Source organism: Phaethon aethereus, assembly GCF_964289735.1.
Source record: "Phaethon aethereus genome assembly, chromosome: 5".
Classification (NCBI taxonomy): domain Eukaryota; kingdom Metazoa; phylum Chordata; class Aves; order Phaethontiformes; family Phaethontidae; genus Phaethon; species Phaethon aethereus.
The window spans coordinates 39,182,649-39,208,747 of NC_138579.1; the positions used below are offsets into that span (position 1 = coordinate 39,182,649).

At 45.6% G+C, this 26,099-nt stretch overlaps 1 protein-coding gene across 1 annotated transcript; it reads left to right on the plus strand.

Moving 5' to 3' along the window:
* Positions 1-6,500: 6,500 nt before the first annotated feature.
* On the plus strand, positions 6,501-14,804 carry EXD2 (exonuclease 3'-5' domain containing 2; the record flags this gene model as incomplete). Its single annotated transcript, XM_082000276.1, has 8 exons — positions 6,501-6,940; positions 7,845-8,101; positions 9,139-9,265; positions 10,061-10,386; positions 11,804-11,910; positions 12,128-12,263; positions 13,033-13,389; positions 14,588-14,804. The coding sequence occupies exons 1-8, from the start codon at positions 6,602-6,604 to the stop codon at positions 14,802-14,804; spliced, it is 1,866 nt and encodes a 621-aa protein (XP_081856402.1). The 5' UTR covers positions 6,501-6,601.
* Positions 14,805-26,099: the final 11,295 nt, after the last annotated feature.

A 26,099-nucleotide genomic window follows, 5' to 3' on the forward strand; every position in this document is an offset into this window, starting at 1 on the left:
TTAAGCAGCTCTTCAAGGAATGGAGTTGTGAAATTCCTCTTTATACCTACATAAGCAATTAAAGAGTTGGCAATTAATGAAGAAATATGTTAATGCTGATGAACGTTAATACAACTCATCCTCATGGGATCAATCTGGCAGCTCTCGCCTCTGAGAGCAGTTTTTTCATATTCTTTGCAAAACCTGCAAACTCTGGCAGATCCCTGCAGTGAGTTACCACTGATTCATCTTTTGGCTTAGGATGTAGTTTCACTGAGATCTGTCTCTATGGTGAGCTAGTTCAAGGAGTTAAACCAGAAGAATACTCTATTTTTCACTGTGCTTTCTGCTTCATTCCTTGAATCAAAGTGGCACCAGTGTTTGCAGAAGTGAGGCAGTAGAATCAGGGTCATTCTGGGCAGTCTACTTAGACTTTAGTAAAGCCTGTTTCTCTCAGCATTCTCCTGGAGAAACTGGCAGCTCATGGCTTGGATGGGTGTACTCTTAGCTGGGAAAAAAACTGGCTGAATGGCCGGGCCCAAAGAGTGGTGGTGAATGGAGTTAAATCCAGTTGGTGGCCGGTCACAAGTGGTGTTCCCCAGGGCTCAGTACTGGGACCAGTTGTGTTTAATATCTTTATCAATGATCTGGATGAGGAGATTGAGTGTACCCTTGGAAAGTTTGCAGAGGACACCAAGTGGGCGGGAGTGTTGATCTGCTTGATGGTAGGAAGGTTCTACAGAGGGATCTGGACAGGCTGGATTGATGGGCCAAGGCCAATTGTATGAGGTTCAACAAGGTCAAGTGCCAAGTCCTGCACTTGGGTCATAACAACCCCATGCAACGCTACAGGCTTGGGGAGGAGTGGCTGGAGAGCTGCCTAGTGGAAGAGGACCTGGGGGTGCTGGTTGACAGCCGGCTGAACATGAGCTGGCAGTGTGCCCAGGTGGCCAAGAAGGCCGATAGCATCCTGGCCTGTATCAGCAATATTGTGGCCAGGAGGAGTAGGGAAGTGCTTGTACCCCTGTACTTGGCAGTGGTGAGGCTGCACCTCGAATACTGTGTTCAGGTTTGGGCCCCTCACTACAAGAAAGACATTGAGAGGGCCTCAAGTTGTACCAGGTGAGATTTAGATTGGATATTAGGAAAAATTTCTTCACCAAAGGGGTTATCAAGCATTGGAACAGGCTGCCCAGGGCAGTGGTTGAGTCACCATCCCTAGAAGTGTTTAGAAGATGGTATAGATGTGGCACTTGGGCGCATGGTTTAGCGGTGGACTTGGCAGCGTTAAGTTTACAGTTGGATTTGATGATCTTAAAGGTCTTTTCCAACCTAAATGATTCTAAGGATGCCTACAGGTAGAAGGAAGAAGCAGAATTGCTGTTTCAACAGGAGCTAAACTTTCTATTCATCTTGTTGCAGTGTGAAACTCCACCCTTTAGGATGTGGCTTCACAGTTGATTGATCTCATTCTCACTTTTTGATGAAAGAAATGGTCCTACTGCCTCCCTGGTGTCAGCCCTGTTAAAACAAACCTTGCTCAAAATGACTTGTTTGAATATGTAGTCATGGGATTACTAGCATTGACACAAGGCAGATAAATCACATTAGGAGTTGAAATGCGATTTCGGCTTTCTTCTGTAGCTTGGGATGAGGCCCCAAATAGCATGTTATTAAATGAGCTAGGGGGGACTACACACAGCTGTCTGCTCATTGTCTGCTAACAGCAATTTAAGTCTTGACTGGAGCCTCTTTCCTTTGATATTCCATGATCATTGATTTTTTCCTTTGAACACTGAGTGTTCAAAGAAGACCCTAGTCTTCTCCCTGTTAAAGGATGAAGTAATATGTGATTATAAAAATATTTTTTTTCTGTGATCAGCAGAACAAGTGAGGCCTGGTTTCCTATGGACTTGTCCTGATGTGGCACTGCTGTGTGGATTCTCACATGCATATTAAGCAGTGTCTGCACATGCTTGCCATTTTATCAGTGACAATTTTATTAGGGTCTGTTTCATCAGTTTGGGTTTGCACTTCACAGGAGTTACCTTTGTACAAGTTCAAATGGAATTGGGCAATGGACTAAACATGCTTTTTTTTTTTTTTTGCAAGGAAAAGTGGGGAAGAAAGGGGATCCACAGGCAGAAACATGAACAGACAGTGTAATTGCATAAGCCTCCTTTCCTTAGGAAATCAGGCTAAAAATGAGTCTTTTGACAGAGATCTCAGATCAGGCTACAGAGACAGAAAGAAAAGTAGATCTTGCTGATTACCATGTGAAGGCTTCCAGGTACCTGCTGCAACAGACTTCTCAGAAGTAAGGCTAAGCCAGCAGTTGGTGTTTACTCAATCGTTTACATTCTCATCTTCAGCAATGTCCCCATCAGGCTTTGGTAACTTTTTTTTTTTTTGCCAAAGTGCACTCATGCATCAGTTGCTTTCATTTATTTTTAATTTAACCTTTATACTTTAATAAACGGCTACGTAGGTAGTAAGACAAGCTGTTAAAGAGACTTTTACAGGACTCTGTTTATGTCGGTGATGCCATAAAAAATAAAGGCTTTAAATGCAGCCAAGAATACAGCCCCGTTATTGTAGAAAAGCTAGACTTGGGGGTTCCATTATATAGCATCTTCTCTGTGAGATTTTCACTGTGTGATAAATGCTGACGTATTTTATTGTTTTCCTCTCTTTTGTAACTTTACACTTAAGCCCCTACTACCTTGGAAACTAAAATAAACAAATTGTAAAAGGAAAAACTGGCCTATTTCAGGTTTCTGGGTGGATGCCAGTTTATTACAAATGGGTCCAGCTACAAACTGGACTACCTTGCAGATTTGTTCAGATTTGGTCCCTATTCTGAGCTCACCTTGAGCTCTGATGGAGTTTTCCTACAAACGCCTTGCCTATCCCGTAACAGGGCAGTTGGGTCCTGGAGCTCAGCCACATCGGCTTCTTGGGTCTCCTTCCGGTCACTTGGGCCTTGAAATAAGTCTGTTTTGTCCCCAGATGTTAACTTTTTTCCTTGAACTAGTTTACAGATGGATCAGTTTCCTGATTCTCTGACCCTGTCATTACAGAAATGGTGGTGCTGGAGCAAGGGAGCAGGGAGCGTGCAGTCCATCAGGTTGAACAGGAAATGTGAGACTCCCTTCCAAGTGGTACTCCAGGTTAATGCTAGATTACCATGGCCATGTAAAAACAAAGCATTATACATTGAGGGGTGTGAAGGGAGGAGGGAGGGAGAGATGGAGGGAGAACGTGTCCATCTGACTGTGGAACTCAGTTATAGCCAGACCCCTCCGGCTTTTTCTCCTGAGCATGCATGTGATGCACTTTTCTACTGAGCATGAGTGGTGTGATGAGCTTCAGAGCAGTGCTGGCTCCTGCTCGGTGACCTCTGCTTCAACCGGTCAGTTGTGTCTGGTGCATCGGATCATAGGGGATGGACTGAGAAGCTGTGTCTGGGTTGTGACTGTAAAGGAGATGCAGCTCTTCCCTATAGAGGAGAATGAACCACAGAAGAGATGTGTGAGTTACTGCAGTGTGCGAGATGGCTTTGTAACCCTCAGTGGATAAATATAAAAATTTCTTCCCTGTAGAGCAAGATTGAGGGTCTTTGCAGAAAGACTTACTCTACAGAAGCTGTAACTCTCACCTATAAAGCATTTGTACGTTCAAAATACAGACACAAGTCAATGGAAAACAAACTTTCCTGGTGTGACCACACCACCAGTGAGACCTGACATGATTGTACCATCCTGGTCTTAGACCAGGTCCTTAAAACAAACAGCTGTTTAAGCTTTAATGGCCTGGTCATCTTACTTCTGATAGGGAGAGGGCCATATTTGCTCAGAGAAGTGTTCTACTGGAAACCAGCAGTGCTCCTTGTTTTCTATCAGTTGCTCCCTACATCATTCCCAAGTTAAAAAAAAAAAAAAAAAGGCATGGGGGAGGGAAGCAAGCATTCTACAGACAGAAAAAATACTACTTCTGCAGACATTTTTCCCTGGTGACAGCCATTAGTTGCTTTGTTGCACCCCTTGAACAATCTGCTGAATCTCAAGTCTCTGCTAGGGAGATCCTCCTGCCCTGATGATTACAAGTGGCAAAGTTAAAACAAAATGAAATTTGATGCAGACTGTCAAATTGTCAGAGCAATTTAAAGCCATATTTCCTGTAGTTTCAGTGTCTCCTTCAATCATGCAACTAGCTGGGATTCTAATTGGGAAATATTGGGAGTTGCAAAGGAATTGGAAGAGATAGAGTGCTCGGATCCCTTTCAGTTGCAGTGGAATTTGGGCTGGGAGCTCATTTGCTTTTTGACAGCCTTGGCCTCATGATGATAATCCTGAAGGCAGCCAGCTGGCTGTATAGTCATTGTCTGTGTGTCGTGGTGCCACAGTGCCAAAGTTCATACTTGTTCCCCACGCAGCGCTTTGCTGTAATTATTCCTCTGTTAAACTCTTAATCCTTTCCACTCAATTCGTCCCCTTTTGATTTCTTCCAGTTTGCCACTTTGGAGATGGCTATGATTTGCATTTATTTTCCCGCCTTTGTTCTTTAGACCTCATATTCTCTCTGCAGCCGCTGCTCCCGGTGGTCCCTGCCTGCCACCACCTCACGGGCCACCCCGCTGGCCTTCGTTCCACAGCACACTCTGGGCGTGGATGGCTTCCACGACCCAGCTGCAGCTTGCTCATCCACTGCAAAAATCTTCTAAAGGGAGCTCACCCTTTTCAGTATCTTTATTAATCTTTGATGCCACAGTATTGCTGTTGAGGTGGTATCCACCGGCTGAAGGCACATGAAGGCCTGTTCAAGGCCTGTTCGTGGTCACCACAAGCCTGCGATGAGCTGCGGGTACCGGCCTGTCTGTAGGCTTGGCCGCCCCGAGGGCAGGCTCCGGCCCGGCCGGGTCCCGCCGCCCCGGAAGCGGCGAGGCAAACACACAGGCGCTCCACGGTGCGACCAGGGGACCGAGGTGACAGCACACATCTTCCGCGGAGGCCGCGGGCACGGGAGCACAAGCAGCTGCCGTACAACATGGCGGCGCCCACCGCTCGCTCGTACTGCCGGGAAAGAGGAAGCGTCCGCCACTCTAAGGCTCCCGGAGTGCGCGGCGACTACCCCGCGAGGGGTTCCTGCTGTCGGAGATAACTGCTGCGCGGAGAGGCAGGTAGCGGGCGGGCAGGTTGGGCGCCCCGGCGGGGCGCCCGTGGGCCGGGCGGCGGCGCGGCTGGGGAAGGGGGGAGGTTGCTGCGCGCATCCCGGCGGCGGGCCGCCCCGGTAGGTGTCCCGGCTGCGCAGGCCAGGCGCCTCCCGCCTGCCCGCTTCCAGGGGGGCGACACCGGGGCCTCTTCCCGGTAAAACCCCGACCAAGCCTAAAACCGGGCGTTTCGCGTCCGTCCCTCCCCGGTATCCCCGCCGGGGCCTGCGGGGCAGCCCGAGGAGGGCGCTCTGCTCTCTCTGGGGGGCTGCGGCGGCCAGGCCCCGGCCCTGGGGCCTCGGCCTGCCCCCGCGCCTCGTCGTCGGCGCGGGGCGGTCCGCTGCTGGCCGCGCGTCTCGGCCCGCCGGCGTCCCCGGCACCGCGCTGGGGCTGAGCCGGGGCCGGTGTGTCTCGTCGGGGCGTCTGCTGCCGGGGCGGGACGGGGGGATCCACGCAAGCGGGCTGCCTGGGGTCGCGGGGCCGCGGTCTGGGGCAGCACCCCCGGGTTCCCAAGGACGTGACAGCTGTTGGACCGGGGGCGAGAGGCCATCGGTGCGGAGGGCCCTCATCGCCTTCAGTCTGCTCGCTCAAGGAGCGAGAGCAAAGCACCTCTGGCGTCGCAGTGTTCAGGCAGGTGTCTGTGGCCCTGCTCCGCCGCTGCTGTTAGCGGCTGTGCTGGGCCGTGGTGGCACCGACGCCGCAGCTTCTGCTTGTGTCGAAGAGCACGTAAGGGCGAGCCTTTAAAAATGACGTGGTGGGTTGGGAAGATGGGGATGCAGGGGCAGGATTGATTTCGGCTCACTGAAGGAGAGCTAAGCTTTTGTACGATGGAGAGAAAGCTATGTTATAAATAGATGCTGCTTCTTCAGGGCTTTTCAATGCCTGAAGAGCCATTTGACCTTAGTATGGATATGAATGTAATGGACAATGCCTATTGTTTAATAATGCATGATTGGACATGCTTATTCTGCAGTAATCTCATCTTGTCCTTGCTTCGGCTGATCTGGATCCAAATATGTTGATAATAGCCCTGACTATTTTATTTTTTGTAAAATATGAGTTTGTGGAAGCATCTAGTTACACCAGTATAAATCAGTGGATTCCCATTAAAGGTTTCTGGTGGTGTGATCAACAGCAGCATTCAGTCCCCTGTTACTGCCCAGTCTACCACTGCAGCAATCTGTCCCCTGACCTCCAGTCTATCAAAGTGAGACTCGGTCCTTCTGTCAGGGTTGTCAGTTGTGGCTAGAACCTTGGTATGATACCAGTGGGCATATTTAATATCTCTAAACACATTTAATTAAGTTGTCTTTAATTTCCACCTCTCTCCTTTTTCTTTGCAGGCCATGATAAGATCCTACAATGCCATTTTGAGTGGGTGAAGTGAAGGGGGGGGATAGGGGGATAAAAAAAATGCCCAAGCAAAGAGCAGTGACGATTACTTTGGCGACCCTGCTGGGTGTCGCGGTGGGGGGCCTGGTTTTGTGGAAGGCAACCCAGCGTCGGAAAGGAAAAGCATGTTGTAGTAGTCAGAGAGAGGAAGCAGTTACAGACTTGGGAGATGAGAAACTGATTAAGGCAGAGGATAAGGAGGTGCTTTCCTTCTTCAGATCCCCCACCTTTTCCTGGGTAGAGAGGACCCTTGGTGCAGACATAGTGATAGTTTCAGAGCAGGAGGAGTGGGATCATGTTGAGCCCTTGCTGAAGAAGGAGCTGGAGAACTGGCCAGTGCTTGGAATTGACTGTGAGTGGGTGAGTGATCAAGAAGATCCTTTAGATTGCAGATTGCCATGGGAAATCATCTGGGGAGGAGTGATTCCTTTGCTTGAATGGATACAACAGGACTGACTATATTGAAACTGTGTGATTATCTGTCATGACAGCAGTGAAGTAGCTGCTAATTTTGATTGTTCTCACGTTTAAGTGTGTTGTCTGTAAGTTTTTAATTCCGTAGTTGTATTCTGTTGCTGAACTCCTGTGATAAATGGACTATACTAAACACAGTGGTAACTGCATTATGATTTGTGTAATACCTCTTTAAAGCTGATTTACTGGAAGTAGCTTGGGTTTACACCAGCTACATACTTAAGAAATGATTTCTTAAGAATAATAAACCCAAAAAAGAGGATAATGCTGATATTTAGATATAACTCACTGGGACTACCAGAAAGCAAAGTTCCTCTTCCGTTTGTACATTTGCCTGTGTGAACTCTCAAAACAGGCTTTGAGTCATTCATAAAGCCTGGCTTTGCCATTATTTTGACTGGAGATTTATTCACCCCACAGTCATTAGTATAAGGCACAGTTAAACAACGTGTTTGCCATAAACATTTATGCAGTGGGTGGCTTTGTGCTCATGTGGATTAAGAAATGTGTCTGATTTCTTCCACCGGCTCATCTGTGAGGGGGAAGGGTGAAAGGGGGAAAGTTTCTCTTGTAGGAGTGTGGCAAGAAGTGGCTGGGGGACTGTGAAATACTGTGTAATACTGTGAAACATCACATAATTTGCAGTAAAATTTGAGACACATGTAACAATACTTGACTGTGTAAACTGATAGATATTTCCTGTCTTCAGTGGCCTCTTTTGCAATTTGTTCCAGCTCCTCTATTGCTAATAATACTGTAACCCAGACTCTGATTTTTGTCTTTATTTCAGGTATCTGTGGAGGGAAAAGCGAATCCTGTGTCCCTCCTACAGATGGCTTCTTCTAGTGGCCTCTGCATTCTTGTTCGGTTGCCCAGGCTTGTTGCCAGTGGACAGACTATCCCAAAGACCCTGTTGGACATCATGGCAGATAGTGCTGTGTTGAAAGTTGGGGTAGGATGCTGGGAGGATGCTTGCAAGTTACTTCATGATTATGGTCTTCCAGTCAAAGGGAGTGTGGATCTCCGCTATTTAGCCATGAGACAGCGGTGAGTGTCTGAAGACAGAGGCATCGTTTGAGTTGGAAATATTTTAAAAGTAATTTGCATATGCTGAATAATACCAGGCAGGTAGGTCTGGAGTTCTTAGGGTGGTTTAAGAGCATGGGTGTTGACAGCTGCAGCCCAAGAACATGCCATGCTTCTATTCTGTGGTCTTAATGGAAATGAAATCTTCATGAAGATTTCATATGCTAATTGAGTCTGTTAGACTTCTCATGCAAATACACATGTGGATTTTTCTGAGTATCATGCTTCAGCTTGCAAGGAGTCCAGGCACAATGATGTAATGCGGTGAGAGCGATCACCATGTCGACAGATGTTTGAATACAGTGCCTAGAAGTATGGGGTAAATGTGCCAGAGCATGTAAGTGGAACTGTTGAATTACAGGATTTCTTGAAAAACGACTAAATGAACTGGCTCTAATTTTCTCTTTTAATAACAATGGTTCCATTAAAAGGTTACAATTATGATGCCATTTTATCATCCTTCATTCTTCCTAAAATAAAATGTTTTACTTGGGAATATTCTTCACGTACAGTATATGTGTGCCTGAGTGTGGTGTTAGTGATCTGGGGCATGGGTTTGCTGACCTGATGGTGCCTTTTTAGCACTGAGGATGACTTCTTGTCTCCAGTGGTCAGAATTCCTCTGAGTCACTCCTGGCTCTCATGCTGCTTATGAATCCCTGGGACAGGCGGTCCATCACTCTGTGATAGGCCTCCTTAGTTCAGAAATAGGAAGTTCAGAGCCAAACACTTCAGCCTTAAATGTTACCAACTCCCAGCCTTGCCTGTTTTGCATATTGCAGGCACTAGCTGATTACTAAATCTAGAAAGGACATTGTAGCAGAGGGGAGGGAGAGGCCCTGTAAAGCTGACAGGCAGCTGTGTGCTGTTTGAGTGAGAGTCATGCGTCGTGTGCATTGTGTTCTGGCAGGTTCAGGGTGTATGAGGCCATCTCAATTTGCATGGATGTATAGTTTCATTTTTAATATGTTTGTTTCACTTTCTTTGTTAAACTGAAGGAAGGATCTACTTCACAACTGCCTTAGCCTTAAGTCTTTAGCTGAAAAAGTCCTGAACTGCCCGCTTGACAAGTCTCCTCATGTGCGTTGCAGCGACTGGGAGGCAGAAGAGCTGACACAAGATCAGGTGTGTCTTCCACTTCAACTTAGTGTTTTGGGAGTAAAAGCAACCTTCTTAGTAGAGAAGAGGCATTGTAACAGGGAGATCAGAGCCTGGTTTGAGTTCTGCCTCAAAACATTATGTGTGACTGTAGTCTGAAGTTAATTTCAGACTCTGTGCCTGCATTTTCCTCCTCTTCCATGAAGATAATTTTCCGGTTTTCCCTGGATTCTTGACACTCGTTTTCCTTTAGTCCTGAAAGATCTATAAGGCAAGATCCCTTGAAGAAGTGTTTGTGCACCCAAAACCTCACTTTTTAAATAAAATTATTTCTTCCAATCCATAGCAGTCAGTGCAATATTAGAGAGAGACGCTGGAAACCTTGTTGACCATCTTTAGACCATTATGGTTTCCTTGATGTCTCACTTTCTTTAGTCATACTGCAGATGTCTACAAAATCAGTGACCACTAGAGGGAGTGACAGGATAAATAACCACATTGAGTAGTCGTAGACAGTGTGTCAAGAGTGAGCTCTTTAGTATGTGGGGAGGGGGCAGGATGGTGTTTAAGGCCTGGCTGACCTGAATTTTTCCAGTCTTTTGCGGTTCTTGGGGGCACCCATGAATATTTCAAGTCTGACTGACCCTAAAAATGTGGGGCATGGTGATGTTATGAAAATGTCACTCAATTGCCACAACTTTACATGAACTTCAAACGGAAATACTTCCAGCTTCTGGCTTTACTGTACCAAGTGTTAAAGACAGATAACGTTTGGGAGTTTTTGCTGTTTGTCAGTATCTTGATGTCTACACTTTTCTGCAGGTTCTCTATGCTGCTAGGGATGCCCAGGTCTCAGTGGCTGTGTTCCTCCACTTACTGGGATTTGCCAGCCTCCCTGCTATATCTGAAGTTGAAAACTCTGTCGCTGCTTGGGAAAAAGCACTGGGTAAATGCCGGGGCTTGGTGGATGTCCCATTTAGAGGAAGAAGGAGTGGCAGCACTGGAGAGGAGAAGAGTGGAGAGGGACGCTCCCCTCAGAAAACAAAGAATCGGAAATCTTCGGTAAATGGCCAGACCTCTGGCAGTCAGCAAGCGAGAGATCCACGGAGGCAGAAGCGAAAGCCGCTGGGCGTGGGTTATTCTGCACGGTAAGTCTCTGAGCACGTTTTACTCTTTGCACCACAGATGGAAAACTCTGAATGATGCCTCATGCTCTGTTCGTTAAACAAAGTAGTTAATATGAGCTGGGAAAGGAAACACAGCAGCTAACAGTCGTGGGAGCCAGATCCTGCTTCTGTTTTCCATATTTCTCTCTAGGTGGTATTGAAAGTGGGAGCAGCACTGGGGACTGTACTAGGTCATGAGCAGGTTGAGGGGTTGTCTTCAGCTTTTGCCCTTTCTTCTCCTGTGGAGGAATTAGCTGGAGAGCAGAGTCCCAGCAGGAGGCAGTTGTCTGCCTGGGTGGCATTTGCTGCCCAAACAGCTGTGCCTTGTCTCCTCCAGGGGAAAGGTGGCAACTGCATAGAGCTTGTCCTGTGAGCAGGATCTGCCTCGTGGACTGCTGTTTGTTCTGTGCTGCCCCAGGTCACTGTGGCCACAGAGGCATCAGGGTACTGAGCAGGACTGAAAGTTAAGGTTAGGAGTGGTGAGACATGTCATTTGAGGTGCCAGAGGGCCCAGGAAGGAACCATCTGTGGCACCATCAAAGTACTGCACTTCTGTGTTGGCCAGGGGAGAGAGGAGGGAACAGGACTGCTTTGGCCCTGCAGAGGCACCTGTTGCTGGATTCAGGATCTCCATCCAGCAGGTGATTTTGTGGAGCAAATCCTAAATTCTTACGCCCTTTGGCTAATGAGAGTTCAGTTGTTTTAAATTAAAACAAGTTGGAGAAGTCTCCTTAACCTTAATGCAGTGGAAGACGTGAAGAGCTAGTATGTTTGTTTTTGTTTGGATACAATCTAATAAAATTTATCACATGGATGTAGGAGCTAAAGTTGTCTGTTATTACCATTTGTAAAGAAAACAAGTCATTTTAGTATTTGTTTTCTCCTTTTCAAGTTCATTGGACTGGCAATGGAGAAATTTTAATGATTTCATTAGCAGTCATTAATGGTATTGTGTTGTACACAGCAAGTCTCTCCAGATTTATCTTTTTTTTTTAATTGGAGTTGTGTCATGCAAAACAGAAGGTTTGCACTTCATGTCAGGATTAACATTTAAACAAAATTGCATTCCAAGCTAAATTGAGATCTCCCCATGTTTATCATGGTGATTGAGCTGAACTGCTGATGCTCAGTGGAAGGAGACCTTCTATATCATTATTGGTTTGTTGGTTTGGTTTTTTTTTCCCGCAATGGACCTCAGAAGAAATCCTTTTGTCAGATTACACAGCCTGTGAATCAGTCTTTTTAGCTGTTAGAGCTCTGCTGAGTACTTACTTATACGATCTTGCTGGAGAGAAGAAAAGAATTACAAATGAATTGCAGCGTGGAACGCAGGGCTATAGAGAGCTCTGTGTTTTTGGCATGCTATTATAGTTGCTTTAATGCTCCCCTTGTTTCATAGAAAATCTCCACTGTATGACAACTGCTTCCTGCATGCACCAGATGGACAGCCCCTGTGCACTTGTGATCGCAAGAAAGCTCAGTGGTATCTGGACAAGGGGATTGGAGGTGAGCATACCCATTTTCCTCGTGGTATTTGAAATACAGCTTTTTTTTTTTCTTTTTCATTGTTGCCTACATAACTGGGCATGAATTTTTTGTATCATCTCTTATTGGAAATATTGTTGGGGATTCACTAGGATGATTCCTGTGTTTTAATATCATTATTTTAGCTTTCAAATACAAATTTGTCTTGAATATTCTCTGATTGCCTTTACCCTTTCAGATCTAGTTAGCACAGAACCATTTGTTGTGAAGCTGCGGTTTGAGCCTTCAGGACGTCCTGAGTCTCAAGTTGATTATTATCTGACAGTCAAAGAGAACCTGTGTGTTGTATGTGGCAAGCGAGAATCCTATATCCGGTGAGTTGTTTAGTGGGATAGGAGAAAAATGCATCTTTTAAAACAGGGCTGAGGTCTGCATCTAGTTTGGCATCCAGAAGCTTGGTTAGTGGCCTGAAACATCATGCTTGTTCACATCCTGGATGAGTTATCACTATTTGAATGCTTGGTAGTCGTATGTGTCTGGGTAAGTTTGACACTGAACAGGCCAGCCTTTCCTCTTCTTACGGAGGCAGGAGATACCTGTCCTTGGAGAGAACAAAGCGCATGGTACATGTTTGTGCTGCAGTTTGAATGACAGAGGGCAGCAATATGCCAACACACACTGTTCTGATGACACCCCCTTCTGAAAATAGCTGTACTCTTCCTTCCACTACTTAATCCTTATATTTTTGAAAGGTTTAGGTGAGCCTGAAGCTCATGAGGTCACAAAGGGTGAGATTTTTGTTTTTGCAGCTGGTGCTGTTTACCTGGGAGGCATGCTTCTCATAGTGCATTGCCTCTTTTTTTTTTTTTTTTTTTTCCTTACAGCATGAATCACTTTTTTTTTAATTGAAAGCAATGAATTTTTGGAAGGGGAAAAAAAAGAGAAATGCAGAAAACCTGTGGAGAAAAGTACAAATAAAAAGAAGTTGCAGAATGTGTTGCTGCACTGAGGGTCCTGACCCTGGTGATCGTTGTTTTCCTGGACTTTTAGTATTAGTTGACCCTTTGTGGGCCAGGAAGAGGAGGAACTGGGGAGTAGCAGCTCCAGGAAAATGTAATGAGCTGGCTAGTTTGTCTTCCTTAGGAAGAACATTGTTCCTCACGAATACCGAAGACACTTCCCCATCCAGATGAAGGACCACAACTCTCATGACGTGCTCCTACTCTGCACATCCTGCCATGCCATCTCCAATTACTATGACAACCATCTCAAGCAGCAGCTGGCTGAGGAGTTTCATGCCCCCATTGGCTCTGAGGAAGGCGTGCGTCTGCTGGAGGACCCTCTGCGCAGGCAAGTGCGCTCGGGGGCCCGAGCCCTGCTGAATGCAGACAGCCTGCCTGACCCCCGAAGGGCAGAACTTCTGCAAAGCATCAAGGACTTCTTTAACACGGAGGCAGTCACCCCAGAGATGCTTCAGGAAGCAGCTGGTTTGGAAACCAGGTATAACAAGCCCATCAGGAGATGTAACATTTTAGTCATTTATGTTGACACTTATGTTCAACACAACTTTTTGTTGAACTGTTGACACTTAATTCACACAGAGCCTTGGGTAAATATTACTGCAGCAAAATAAAAGAAAATTCAGCAGGATTTGCAGAGCTGAGGATCACACATGCTGACTCCCCTCCCCGCCCTCCCCAGTTTTTTAATGAGACATTAAGGCAAAATAAGACAAAACCTATTACTGGTGTCCTTGGGATATTGATGTAACTTCTGTAAAATAATGGTGTCAAGGAGTGTCTGAATTTGAGACTACTAGGAGTTGATCTGCACAGGAAAAAACAAGCCTCTAAAAGAATAACTTTATCATTTGTATAAGCCTGCAGAATCTGGATTTATAGTACTTTGATACATTTAACTAGAAAGCAAGGATAGGAAGAAGGTAACTGTCTGTGCTGTAGCCTAAGGCTCTAAGCAGACAAGCACACTCTACATTTCTTACTGTGCTTTTGGTTTTGTTTATCACCTTTTCCCCTCAACCCAGCAGTGGTCTGTGAACTGCAGCTCTTGTTTCTTCCCTTCTTTCCCTTTCTCTTCCTTCTGTTCTTGCTCCTTCATTTTCCCTTCTGCTATTTTATATTTCTTTTGAAGGACAGATCAGGGAGAGAGACTGAAAGACAATCATACCAGAAGTCTCCTCTCTTCCTCTTTCTCAAAGCCTCTGCAAATATCTTTTCTTAACTAGTATCTGGTGTCTGTCTGCATGAAGGCAGTATTTGCTCCTTGTTGTGCTCACTGTTGTTTGTAATGTGCCAATGTTGTAACTCAGAACCAATCCAGGCAGGGAATTCAGTGGTAGGATCAGGGCTCTGGAGTGTCATCTGGTTCTTGCCTTGAGAAACTTGCAGTCTGTCTCCTGAAGAGCTTGTAATGGACCTTGAGAGCTTTGTTTAGTGTTTCTGTGAAAGGAGAACACTTTCTCAGTTCAAAGAAACCAGCTTCCCAGTGTAACTGTGTTCCAGAAAGCAGTCTGGCATTGAAGCAAAGCTTAAAACTCTCCCTCCTGGTTAGCTTATCGTGTGTCTGTAATTAAACTCCGCGGCTGAAAGTATCTTCAGTGTCTTGCTGTTCATTCTAGACAGGTCTAGAGTCTGACAGTGGACTTGTGTGAAAATAAACTCTGCTTGTGTCCTGGCAGGATCTGCAATGAGAGCTACATGCCACATGGACTGAAGGTGGTGCAGTGTTTTGCTAAAGGAGGCCTGCGCTCCCTTATGCAGTTGGAGAGACGCTGGCGGCAGCATTTCTTGGACAGCATGCAGCCCAAGCACCTCCCAGAGCAATGGTCAGTTGACCATAACCACATGAAGCTGATCCGAAAGTATGGAGAGGATCTTCAGATCGAGCTGTCGTGAAGCTAACTTCCTGGACACTAGATAGTGTCTAATGGACATACATAACTGAAGGTGGAAGGACTGTTTTTTATTTCTATGTTTCCGCTAACGTCTGGGCCTGGGTTTGCAAACAGGCTGCAGTGGATCTGGCAGATTTGGCATTTTATAGAGTTAAATCTGCTGACTTGAATTTTCAGGTGGTTTGGAATTTTTAATCCTAGGCTGTCACTGACTAGTTCAGTGCAAGACTGATACACTAAGGGAACTTGTCTTCTCAAGGTGACTATGGAGAGTTATTTTCTAACTCCCAGGATGGCTGATGCCTCCAGACCATCTCTCTTAACACAGAGCATGACATACGAACGTTTCCACGTTTTCCAAGAGATACATCTGCGCCCTTTGCTGCACCTTGAGAGTCACCAGATGAACGTCTTCGCTTTCAGTGCAGTTATGCTCATATGAGTTCTTCTCAGAGAAGACTCCCTGCCAGAGGGAGATGCCTTATTTGGAAGTGGCAAAGAAACTTTACCTTTTTTTTTTGCAGATTCTGAGCTGTATCAGCATTGCATATAGGCCTCAGTGAGTTTCCTGGTGGCAGGTCCCTGATGAGAAGTGACACTGACTCTGGCAGTATGGAAGCACCCATGGCCAAGTCTTTTCTTAAAAACAGCTTCCAGCAACATACAGTCTATAAAAAATGTTATTTCCTACTTCCACTTGCTTATCATTGGTGGGTACCTTTTCATATCAGATGGAAATGGGGCCAGGTGTCTTAAAAGGGAGGAGAGGAAATAAATTTTATTTAAAGACTAGCATCTTTTAAGAGGTCAGACCATGTGTGATAGAAAACTAGAAAATCTGCTGTTCTGTTCCTGGATTTGACGTGTGTGGTGGTGATCAGGTCATACTTTCTCCATGCCTGTTTCTCTGTCTCTAAAACGGGACTAATAATACTTACCTATCTCACAAGGGTGTTGTGAGGCTTAATTAATTCATGTTTTTGTAAAATGCTTTGAAAGTGTAAGCTAGTGTGTGTTAATTGTTACTGTTGTTTTTTAAAATGTGCTGCTGTCTGCCTTTCTTAAATATTCATGTTTTTTGCCTGGTGCTAGACCTTAGTTAAATATAACTTTTTAAAAATACATACCCCTTTTTGTGAAATCGCTTTTGATGATTTTGATTGCATGAGTGTGCTCCTCCTGAATGATGAAGCCATGCTCAACTTTTATAGGCCTCTGCAAAGAATTTTCTGTAAAACCTGAAATCATACTTCGCCCTACTGCATACAGTATTATTACAACATTTTGGCAGAATTGTGGACATGCTGTGATTGTGGCTGAAACTCTCCCTTATCAGATAATTCAAGAAATTTCACAGGCCAGGGGTGAAAAAACCTGTTTGTAGCAGAGACTGTTTGAGATAAGTAGGAGCCATGGAGAAATGGTACGTTACTGCTATCCCAGAGGAGCTGCAGTAGCAGCCTGAGCACAAGGAATCAAAGATTTGTGATAAATACTACTTATCACAGAGCTGCAAATGAGACCATTTTCATTATAAGGGCAATTTTATTCCTTTCCTGTACCACTGAGTTCTTAACAGAAACTGATCTAGCCAAATGTGTTCTATCTCTGTGCTCATTCACACAGCTGATTGTAATCTCAGCAAGAACCTCCTGTCTACAGCAGCAGCTTGGATACAACTATTTCTCTCCAAAGCACTTTGAGCATGTGTTCAGATAGTGCTATCTCCTGTCTTTAGTGCCATCTGATGAGGGTAGCCAGAGCTCTTTTCATGGCTCAGAAACTCCTTTTTAATGATCAGGAGTACAAGGTGTCCATCTCATCTCTTCGTTCTGCTTTGTTTTTTCTCCCTTTGTTCTGATGCAGGAACTCCTGATAAAGCTGTCCTCCTTTAATGGAACCAATGGGCTGACCACAGGGCTGCTGTCTTTTCTGTTTGTTGAGACAAGAAAATTATGTTGAGATGAGAATTGGACTACAGGTCCTCTAAATTTAAGGAGTCGGTGGTATTGTTGAAGAGTTTTGTGGGTTTTTTTTTCAAAATCACTTGTTTGGAAATAGAAATTTGCAAGGAAACCTTCATAAATATTTTCTTAACTAAGATTCTTTGTTGTTTGTAAGATATCCTTAACTTGCATAATTTTAAGGGGTATATTTATTGTGCAAAAATAGATTATTTTTATATGATTATGATTGTAAATTTTCTGCCAGTCTATAGATAAAACTTTCATGTATATCTTCATCGCTAATTGTTACATTCATTAAAAATCTGTTGTTTACCAGACTTACCAGCTCTTTTTTTCCTTTTTCACATGCCTGCTTTTTCTTTTCTCTCCCTGTGTCTCACCCTGTCCTTGTAAGTCCATCATTCCTTACAGTCACACCTGGACCTCATCCGCTGAGTTTCCCTTTCCAGTGCCTGCCTTGATCTGTCTGTCAGAGATCAGCCGTGGAAGACCCCATGTTGGCAGCAATACTGTACTTCTAAGCAATGCGATAGAAAGTTTGGTCAGTTATACTTGAATTGTTGTTCTGAAGCTCTTGGTGGATTCAGGTGCTCTCCTTGGCCTGGTCATGCTGGTCAGTCATGATGGCTTACAGCTCTACCTTTTTTTAAAATAAAAACTTAGGTTTTTCTCTCAACCTGAGGATTCATTTAGGTTGCCCCAAGTATCTTACCTATACTGGGACTCTCTTGCACTAAACCACGCACATCCATTTGGTCTGCGGAGGGTGAGAATTGCCATGCCTCTTTGTGTGGGCTGGCTTTCACAGCATGGAATTTTTCTTTCCGTCGCTCGTCACTTTGCGTTTGTAAGTTTGCCCAAGGTTGGCTAGCAGGGAGGGGGGAGAGAATTTTTCCCTTTTACCTGGTGCTTGACACTACCTGCCTCAAGGTGGTTCTTGCAGGTTAGTGGGGAGCACGCTCCAGCTGCTGAGTCCCCAAACCTGTCTTGATTTATGAATTCCCTACAGAACTTGCCTCCATCCTTTTTTGTTTCAGGTGTTTTGCCCATGTGAAACGGACGTGCTTTTCTAAGAACGTGGTTGAGTACGTGTTTCCAGAGACACTCTGGAGTGGGAATACCAACAGCTCCTGTGGTAGGGTAGCTCGCCTTCCCCCACACACTGATTTCTGTCTTCCCAAACACTACAGTTTGCCTTTTTCTTGGCTTTGCAGTAACTTGGACATTATTGTGAGGTGCAGGAATTACCAGCTGAGCAGCATTTTTGATAGTCTGGCAGTTGGAGGTGCAGTAAGTGCTGCATTTCTGAGCAGACCGTACATGACATGTTAATTATGTTGCTGACAGACTTGGCATTTGGAGTGCCTTGGTTTCCCTCCTTCGACAGTCTTTAAAGGTCCCAGCTGTCACATCCATGACTGACAGGACTGAAGACAACATATCCCTGTGGGCTTCTTGCATTTTTCTCTGTTTGGCATTCACTAATGGCAGGGACAGGAAGCTATCTTCCTGTTGCATTTCTATCATTCTGGCTCCCTCGGGAGTATCTGAACTCCACACTATCTGTAACATGTTTTGGGTGTTTTTTTTCAGCGAAGGCAGCGTGGTTAGCCCCAAGAAGTACCTCATTGCCCTGGCCCTGTGCCTAAACGCCTTTGTGGAACTGGGCCTTTTGCACGTGCAGAAGGAGCCTCTGCAGTAAGGGGTCACCAGGAGCCCTGGCCAGTGTGTTCTGTACGTATTTAGAGGCACCTCCAGTGTGAACCAGTAGGTCGGTTCCCATCACTGCTCCTTGATCTCCTCCTTCCTTCAGGCCTCCACAGTAGTCCAGGCCTATACCTCCTTCTTCATTCCCACAGTCTGGCACAAACTGTCATCCCCTTGATCTTCTTTGGGAATAAGGCCATTTTAAAGCCCTTTCTGTCATTTCTACGTAGTGCTGTGTTACTGGCGTACGGGCTTTTCCTCACCCTCCGGGGTTCTTTGTTCTGGAGAAAGGAAAAGACAGTTTGAAATAACTGCAAAGACAACTTACTCAGCTTTCTCTGTGAGTTATGAAGGGAGCCACAGTGTGCCCTCTCGTATTAGCCCCGCATCAAGGGATTTTTGTTAAATGCTTTTACAGGTAGAGAGGGTAATGCAAGAGAGCCAAGATGATTAAGCTTAGTAAGGGAGAAAAACCTGAAAAGCCAGATAAACATGCATGGAACATATTTTCCCATATTCAAAACAGATTCCTCTGGGAATTGTGAATTCCATCATGAACAGCAGACAGCTGTGGCAAGGATTTTCTGCACCAAGGTTAGTGCTGCTAGTGCTTGCATCCTCTCTTCCCACTTAACTATCACGGTGCTTGTTTCTGTCTTGAATTAGCCAGTGTGATACTACCTGGGGTCGAAGTGGTGTCAGTCGCCAGGAAACAGCAAAACCATCTTTCTTTTATTATTTTTCTTTGCAAGCTATTGGATAAGTTCAGTTTCTGAGATGGGGCAGTAAAGAGAACTGAAAAAAAAGAGGATGGAGGCTTCTATTGTAAAATACAGATGTCATCTTCAGATAACAAGAAACCATTTCCTTGTACAAGAAAAACTCCAGCTTCAGCTATAGATGATACAAAATACGGCTTCTATCTTTCTTTGCTTAAGAAATTGAAAGATTGTGCAGTGGTTAAGGAGCAAAAGAGAGAAGACATTTATATATCTCAGCACAAATGTGACAAGTCTGGGAAAAAGGTACTAGGCAGCTGTCAGAAATGCAGGCTTAAGAGAAAAACTGCCTGTCCAAATCCCCTCCACAAAAAACTTGCTGCTCTGAGAAGCTGTTTTGCATTGTAGTGTGCTGTGTGGGGGACTGACGTGTATCTGTTTCACTTTGATTGACAGCAAGTCCTTTCCAATTGATTGTCCTTCAAAAAATGCCCAACAGGATTTTTTCATCAGCTGAGATCTGCCAATTGCTCTCCCCTCTTTCCTCTGTGCCCTGACTCCGTCCAGGTCTTTTAGTCATAAATAAAAGCAGAGAGACTGCTGGTGGCAAGCTGTGAAAATCAGAGTGGGACCTCTTTTCAACGCACTGTGAATAAAAAATCCTTATCCCTACTTGTCTAGCAAGGGCTATGAAGAGCCCAAATCTGAGCTGTAAGTATGTGTATATAGTTTTATGTCAGATTTTTGCTATTCAGATAACGCTTTCCACATGTTTTAAAAGTGTTACACCCTCTTCTTTCCCCCCTGGGTTCTCCTGTGATGTATGGGTAGCGATACTAGATGTTGTTCAGCTGCACATCTCAAAGCGCTGTGCTGGTGTCTTAAAGACCAGCTCCATTTTACAGATATTTTCCTCACACTAGAAAAAGAGTCAGTCCAAGCTGTAAGATTAGAACTTAAGAAATCCTCACAGAGCCCCGGAAAATACCAGACTAGACTGCCTGTCTCTTAAGAAATTGGTTACGGAGGAGAAAACTTAAAATTCAACAGGCCTTAAAAATGCTGTGCATGCTAGATGTAGGTGACAACCACGAGATGGTGCTGAGTATTAGACCCCCCCCAAAATACCCAAGTATTTTTTTTTTCTCTGCCTTGTAAATGGGCATTAGGACTCTTAATGCAGCTGGACTCTGGCCCCATTGGCTCCATGGCCCCCAGTTCTGCTCTGCTGCTTTCAAGGTTTCCAGGGTGCAGTGAAACATTGGAGGGTGTTCTTGCCATCAGCAGTGTAGAAGCCCTGCTGCAACTTTGGACAAAGGAGGTGGGGTACATACAGGTAAATAGATGTCAGAGCTCAAAAAAGTGTTACCTTTATTTCACTCAGCTGGAATAATCAGCAGTTAAAACCAGAAGGACCTCCTGCTGGCCGGCATCCTTTAGTTGGATGCATTTTGCCACCAGCTGTAGCTCATCAGTGGGTTTATAGAAAAAGCTTATTTCTCATGACGGGCTGCAGTAGGGGACAGGGAAGAGAAATTGCCCTAGCTAGTAGGTTTGCACTTGGGTAATAACCTCAGCTATCTCAGCCTGACTTGCCCTAACCATGGAGGGAAAGGAGTTGAGGGAAGCCCAGATGGGCCCTTGTCCTCCTCAGCGCCTCCTTTGCTCAGGACCTGCCGCTCTGGAGGGCGAGTCCTGTGCTCTGCAGGGGACACCAGCATGGAAATGGGGCTTATGAGCAAAGCCCAGAAGAACTGAATTTGTCTAGCTTAGGGGAAACAAAGAACTGAAAGACAAGGAGATAAATAAGAAAAATATTGTGGTGAAGAGAAGGGGGACCTTCACGGTTTGGTTTCTAGTCTAGCTAGGACAGGAGGTTATGGACTTAAATGTCAATGAAGGAGATTTGGGCTAGTCATGAAGAAAAGCTTCCTTATAGTACACATTGCTTCATGACACAGGTCACATCGCTGCCTTACAAGTGTGCTGACTGGCTCCCCAGCTGCAGACCATCTGTGCTGCCCGCTGACAAACCTGGAGGTGATAAAAACTGAAATATCTGAGCTAGCTCTGTCAATGGGCATTTCGCTCCCATACGTAGTACGTGCCCTTCAGTCACCCGCTGCTGAGACTGACATGCAGCGCTTCTCTCTGAACCCTTTAATTAATGTGTGCCTGCTCTGGCACATTTTTATAGCTCTTAAAAAGTAGCTGTGAGTGGTATCTTGTATCAGAGGGAGGTTTTATATTACTGCTGTGAAGCTTGCTGTTGCTACTGCTGAGGTGACCTTGGCACGTGTTCCCTCCCCTTCACTTCTCGCACTATGTGGTAGCACCATGCTTTGCTCTTCCAGTCAAATGCTTCAAAAAAAGACACCTGAGCCAAATGAGTTTGTTTTTTTTTTTTAAATGCAACTTAATAGCTTTCCAAAAATCCCTGCTCCCTTGAGAAGAAATACTAAACCAGACCTTCACACCTAAACAAACTTTCTTTTGCTAAATAAGTACTCATTTTTTAAATCTCAGAACTTCACTTAAGGGAGACAATGAAGACAGTAACCTTACTATCCTTATATTTCTATAAATCTATGTGAGTTCGTTGGGGGAATTATTTGGTGTGGTCCTTTTGTTGTTGGGGGTTTGTTTGTTTGTTTGTTTGTTTTTCCTGGGAAGTTAAATGGAACTGCTGGACAAGGAAACAGATTGTTCTGGAATCAAGATGGGAAATACACACCAGTAAAACCAGTGTGATTTTCTCACTTCTATCCTTACGGGACTATTCTTAAATACTGAACAAATATCAAGGGGGAAGCCTGGAAACCACAACCAACTTGAAGGGGACTCCAAAAGCCATGGGATGCTGTGTGTTAGGCACACTGCAAAAAAATACCCCCAAATGATCCATGAGGGCAAAGATGGGGATGTAGGAGTTGCTGTGCTGGACTGAAGCCAAAGTCTAGTTAGTTCAAGATAAGTTCTCTGACCTCGGTGGTCAGTAGTGAGAGCTTGGTTCTCCCTAGATAGTTTGTTTTCCACACTTCATATTTTCAGGGTGAAAACTGATTTCTATTTCTTGTGGTAGTTTGAGGAAAGCTTGGCAGAATTTTTCTAGCAAGTCTCCTATCACCAAAACTTGTGGCACTGCCTGCCTTGCTGGGATGAGCTGTATGGTCAGCAGGATTTAATTTCACCTTCCCCTCTCGAAATGCCCGGCAGTAAGTAAACTCTCAACGCGTCAACTGTCTGAAAAACATCAACTAAAGGGGCTGCATGTGTTCGTACTGACACGAATTCCCAAACTGCGTGTAGGGTTTGAAAAGGGGGAAGACCCTGATTGATACAACACTGCTTCACTTTGCTTGGCTGAAGGGCTCCTGTGCAGAGGGACCAGTGGTTAGTTAACAGGGCGTTTTACAGGGAAGAATTTCAAAGTCTTCACACGGTTTTATCTTTGAAGTACTCTATTCTCTAGCTGGCTCTTCATTTCTTTTAAGGATGGGAGATGCAGGGAGTAATGGTAAATGTAGTAAGGGCACTTGTGGAATGAAGTGCTGATGTAGGTTTGCTGGTAAGCTACCCAAGCTATTTTGCACGTTTTAACCCTGAAGACTTCAGTCCTCTAGGTGTGCTGGTTTGGTAAGGCAAAAACAGCTTTTCCACTCTCCTTTCGATATTTTTCAGTCGATTGTGGTAATAGTGACATAAAAACGCTATGCCCAGTAATGCCCACTTGAGAAGAACCAAAGTGACCTATTTTCTAAGCTACTACAGACTGTCTGAAGACGACCTTCTGGATGCATCTGTTTCTGTCACGATAGCCTGAAATTTAGACCTCGCTTCCATGGTATTAATTATTATTTTGATTGGGGGTGGATTTTTGGATGGTCTTTTTTTTGTCTAACCGAAAGTTGATCTGATGCCGTCAGGAGGGCTGTGAAGGTCTGTTATGTGGTTATAGCCCGTTCCCCCGGCAACGTAGTGCTATAAACACCTCAAATCCCACAGCTGAGTCCATCCTGAGGGAGCTGCACCCGTTTAACGCTGTCAGTGTATTAAAGCAGTATTACTCATGTTTTCAGTGCTAAAAGAAAGAGGAGCTCACTGATACACGTAGTAAATTGCAGTTTTTTGACCACAGAGGATAAAAGGCATTAAACGTCCCCACCTCAGGCTCCCGGCTGGGTGTGTTTATGTTTTATGGACCCCAGCAGACCTGTAGAAAGGAGCCTGCTGAGGAACCGGGCTCTGGAGTGCTGCTGAACCCAGGTGGGACGCGGTCGCAGCACCGGGGGCCAGCCTGCCCGGGGAGCAAAGGAGTGGGAAAGAGGCAGTCCTGGGGACCGCAGCTCCTCCATTTCTCACTACAGACCTCACAACTTCACCTTTCGCTCCTGCTCCCGGTTAATTTCACATCAAGGAGACCCAAAACCACACCTGATGCGTGTAGGAAATGCGTCGCTGTTCCCATGGGGAAGCCTGTTCTTGTCATTTCTAAAACCCCAAATCTCTGAAGGGCTGACGGTGCCCCAGTGGCTGAGCTCTGGTAGTAGGGGGGTGGTAGTAGGGCATTGCACCTCACCTGCGGCGTAGTTGGAAACGGTGTAACAGCGCTGGCTGGAAAAAGTGGTTCTCAAATGCAGCAAAATAGTTTTTTTGGAGAAAAAAACCAAATTAAAATAAAAAAAAACACAAGACAAAAATAGCGTGAGACTGAAGCATTTTAAGGAGACCAAGCTGCTGAACAGCATTTTCAGAGCCACAGCGGATTGCTCTTCAGAGCGGGGAAGAAAGTGCTTTCCTTAAGGTGTGCCTGTCCCACTTCTTCATTTCTGACCTCCCTGGCATCCATAAACGATCCTCTGAATCTCGCTTGAAGCTGTGAACTCCTGACTTCAATAAATCCACAGCAAAGCGTGATATGTGGGCTGAGGTCAAGAAATGACAAAATCAGTGAAGGCACAAAATCAGAAGTACCTGCAAACCCATCTAAATCTCGATGGACTGGCTCTAGCACATTTATTGACTTCTGCTCAGTCTAGGGGCAAAAAATGGGCACTTGGATCAATGTGCAGAGTCAGCCTCAGCTCAGCCCAAGGAAGGCAGTGCCAAGTTGCTGATGACAGTGTTTTATTAGTGAAAGAAACACATCTGAGCCAAAAATGAACTGCTAGTTTTATTATTTATACTGTAGTGGCCGGTAGCCTGACTACGCATGGAAATTTGGGTGAGCCCCGGTTCATGATGAATGGGCAATGACCTAATGGTCTGATGCCATCACAAATTATTTCTGCTGCAGATTATTTAAAACAACTTCATTGTAAGATGGATATGATGCTAATGGCACCCTGGATAACAGCCACATCTTCTGTCATCCTTATTCCTCTCCCACAGTACCCCAGATTCACCAACCCTCAGTTTTGTCCTGCCTCATCTGCTGTATGAGCAATCCACCTTCTGCTTTCTCCCTCTTTTTCCTTACTGTACACCTAATTTCACTCGCTCCGGTAATTATGCTTTTTTCTTTTTCCAGTCCCGAAGCAGCCATGGCAGTGCTGAGTGTGCCCATGAGAGGAACAGCCTCCTGGCTTTTCCTTGCGATGCATGGGACCCCCGGCCGAGGAATTCCTGGCATTCCCTGAAATTGCTCTTCTGGAGAGTCGTCTCTCTTTGTAGCTCCCTCTGAGATGCCGGGAGGTTGGACTTTAATTTCCAGATCCATCAGACATTTTTCATTGTGGTTCCCATTTGTCATTCTCAGCTTTACTGGTTCAGACCTTTCATTTCCCACTTCCTCACATCACAAGAGGCTGTCAACCTCTGTTATTTAATGACAGGGCTAGTTTTCTACTAGCGAGCAGAAAATGCTTCTCTTCCTTTTCTGTTGCTTATACTCTCACATTGCTTATTCTTAACTCTTTTTTTTTTTTGATCCAGGTGCTATGAAGAACTGGAAGGAGTTGAAGGCAGGAGGAGGGAAGAAGTGGAGCTTCTCCTTGCCCATTAAGAACTGGTTTTTTTTTCCTTTCCTGAGTGTGGTGATCGCCTTCTGTCTTTGTTCTGCAAATCTCCATCCTTCTCCCTTGTTTTCTTTTTAACTCGGCCCGTCTTCCCTTGCTATGTTTCACTCCCTCCTCACTGCTCTCCCATGCCTGGTGCACATACAACCTGCTGAAGACAACCCATGTGCTTCTGAGAGCATCTCACCTCTGCTCTGCAGGGGGATGCACAAGATGGATTTGTCTCATATAATTTTGCAGTTCATCACTGTGTGAGCTGGTCACAGATAGGCAAAGGCCACCTCCAGGTTCCTTGCTAAGGCTGCAAGGGCAGTGGTGAGATCATGGCCACACAAATCTGTACTCATTTCAGTCACGGGCAGCCTCTCGGCTGGTTTTGTTTGACACTTTCAAATCAATTTAAGACATAGCTCGAAGCAAGAGGCTTGAACTCACTTAAATTATCCTTTAAGCTGCTGTGGGGAAAATGGCATTCAGCCCAGATCTGGAGGAATCAGAAAGTCAGCCGCGCAGAAGCTGACACGACCACGCTGGCGTGGGTCATCGGCTGTGCGTAAAGGGGCGTCTGGCAGCCGTCACCAGCCTGCCCACGCTGTCCCTCCGGCTCTGGTTTTCCACTTGGTTGGCCATTTGCAGTCATGTGTCCTCAGAGACAGACAGCTAAAGCCAGGGCAATTCTTGGTGCACCATGCAGGGTCCCTTTTCTGAAGTGCCACTGGAACAGCCAAAAAAACATTTAGGGGTGCTCCTGGCAGAGGATCTGGCTGGGAGCTGCTGAGAAGGGACCCTGGCTCGGGCCAGGCTGAGAACTGCCACCCCTGTCCTTCAAAGTGATCCCCTGCCCCGTGCCACAGGCTCACCCTGCTCCACCCTGGGGACGTGGGCT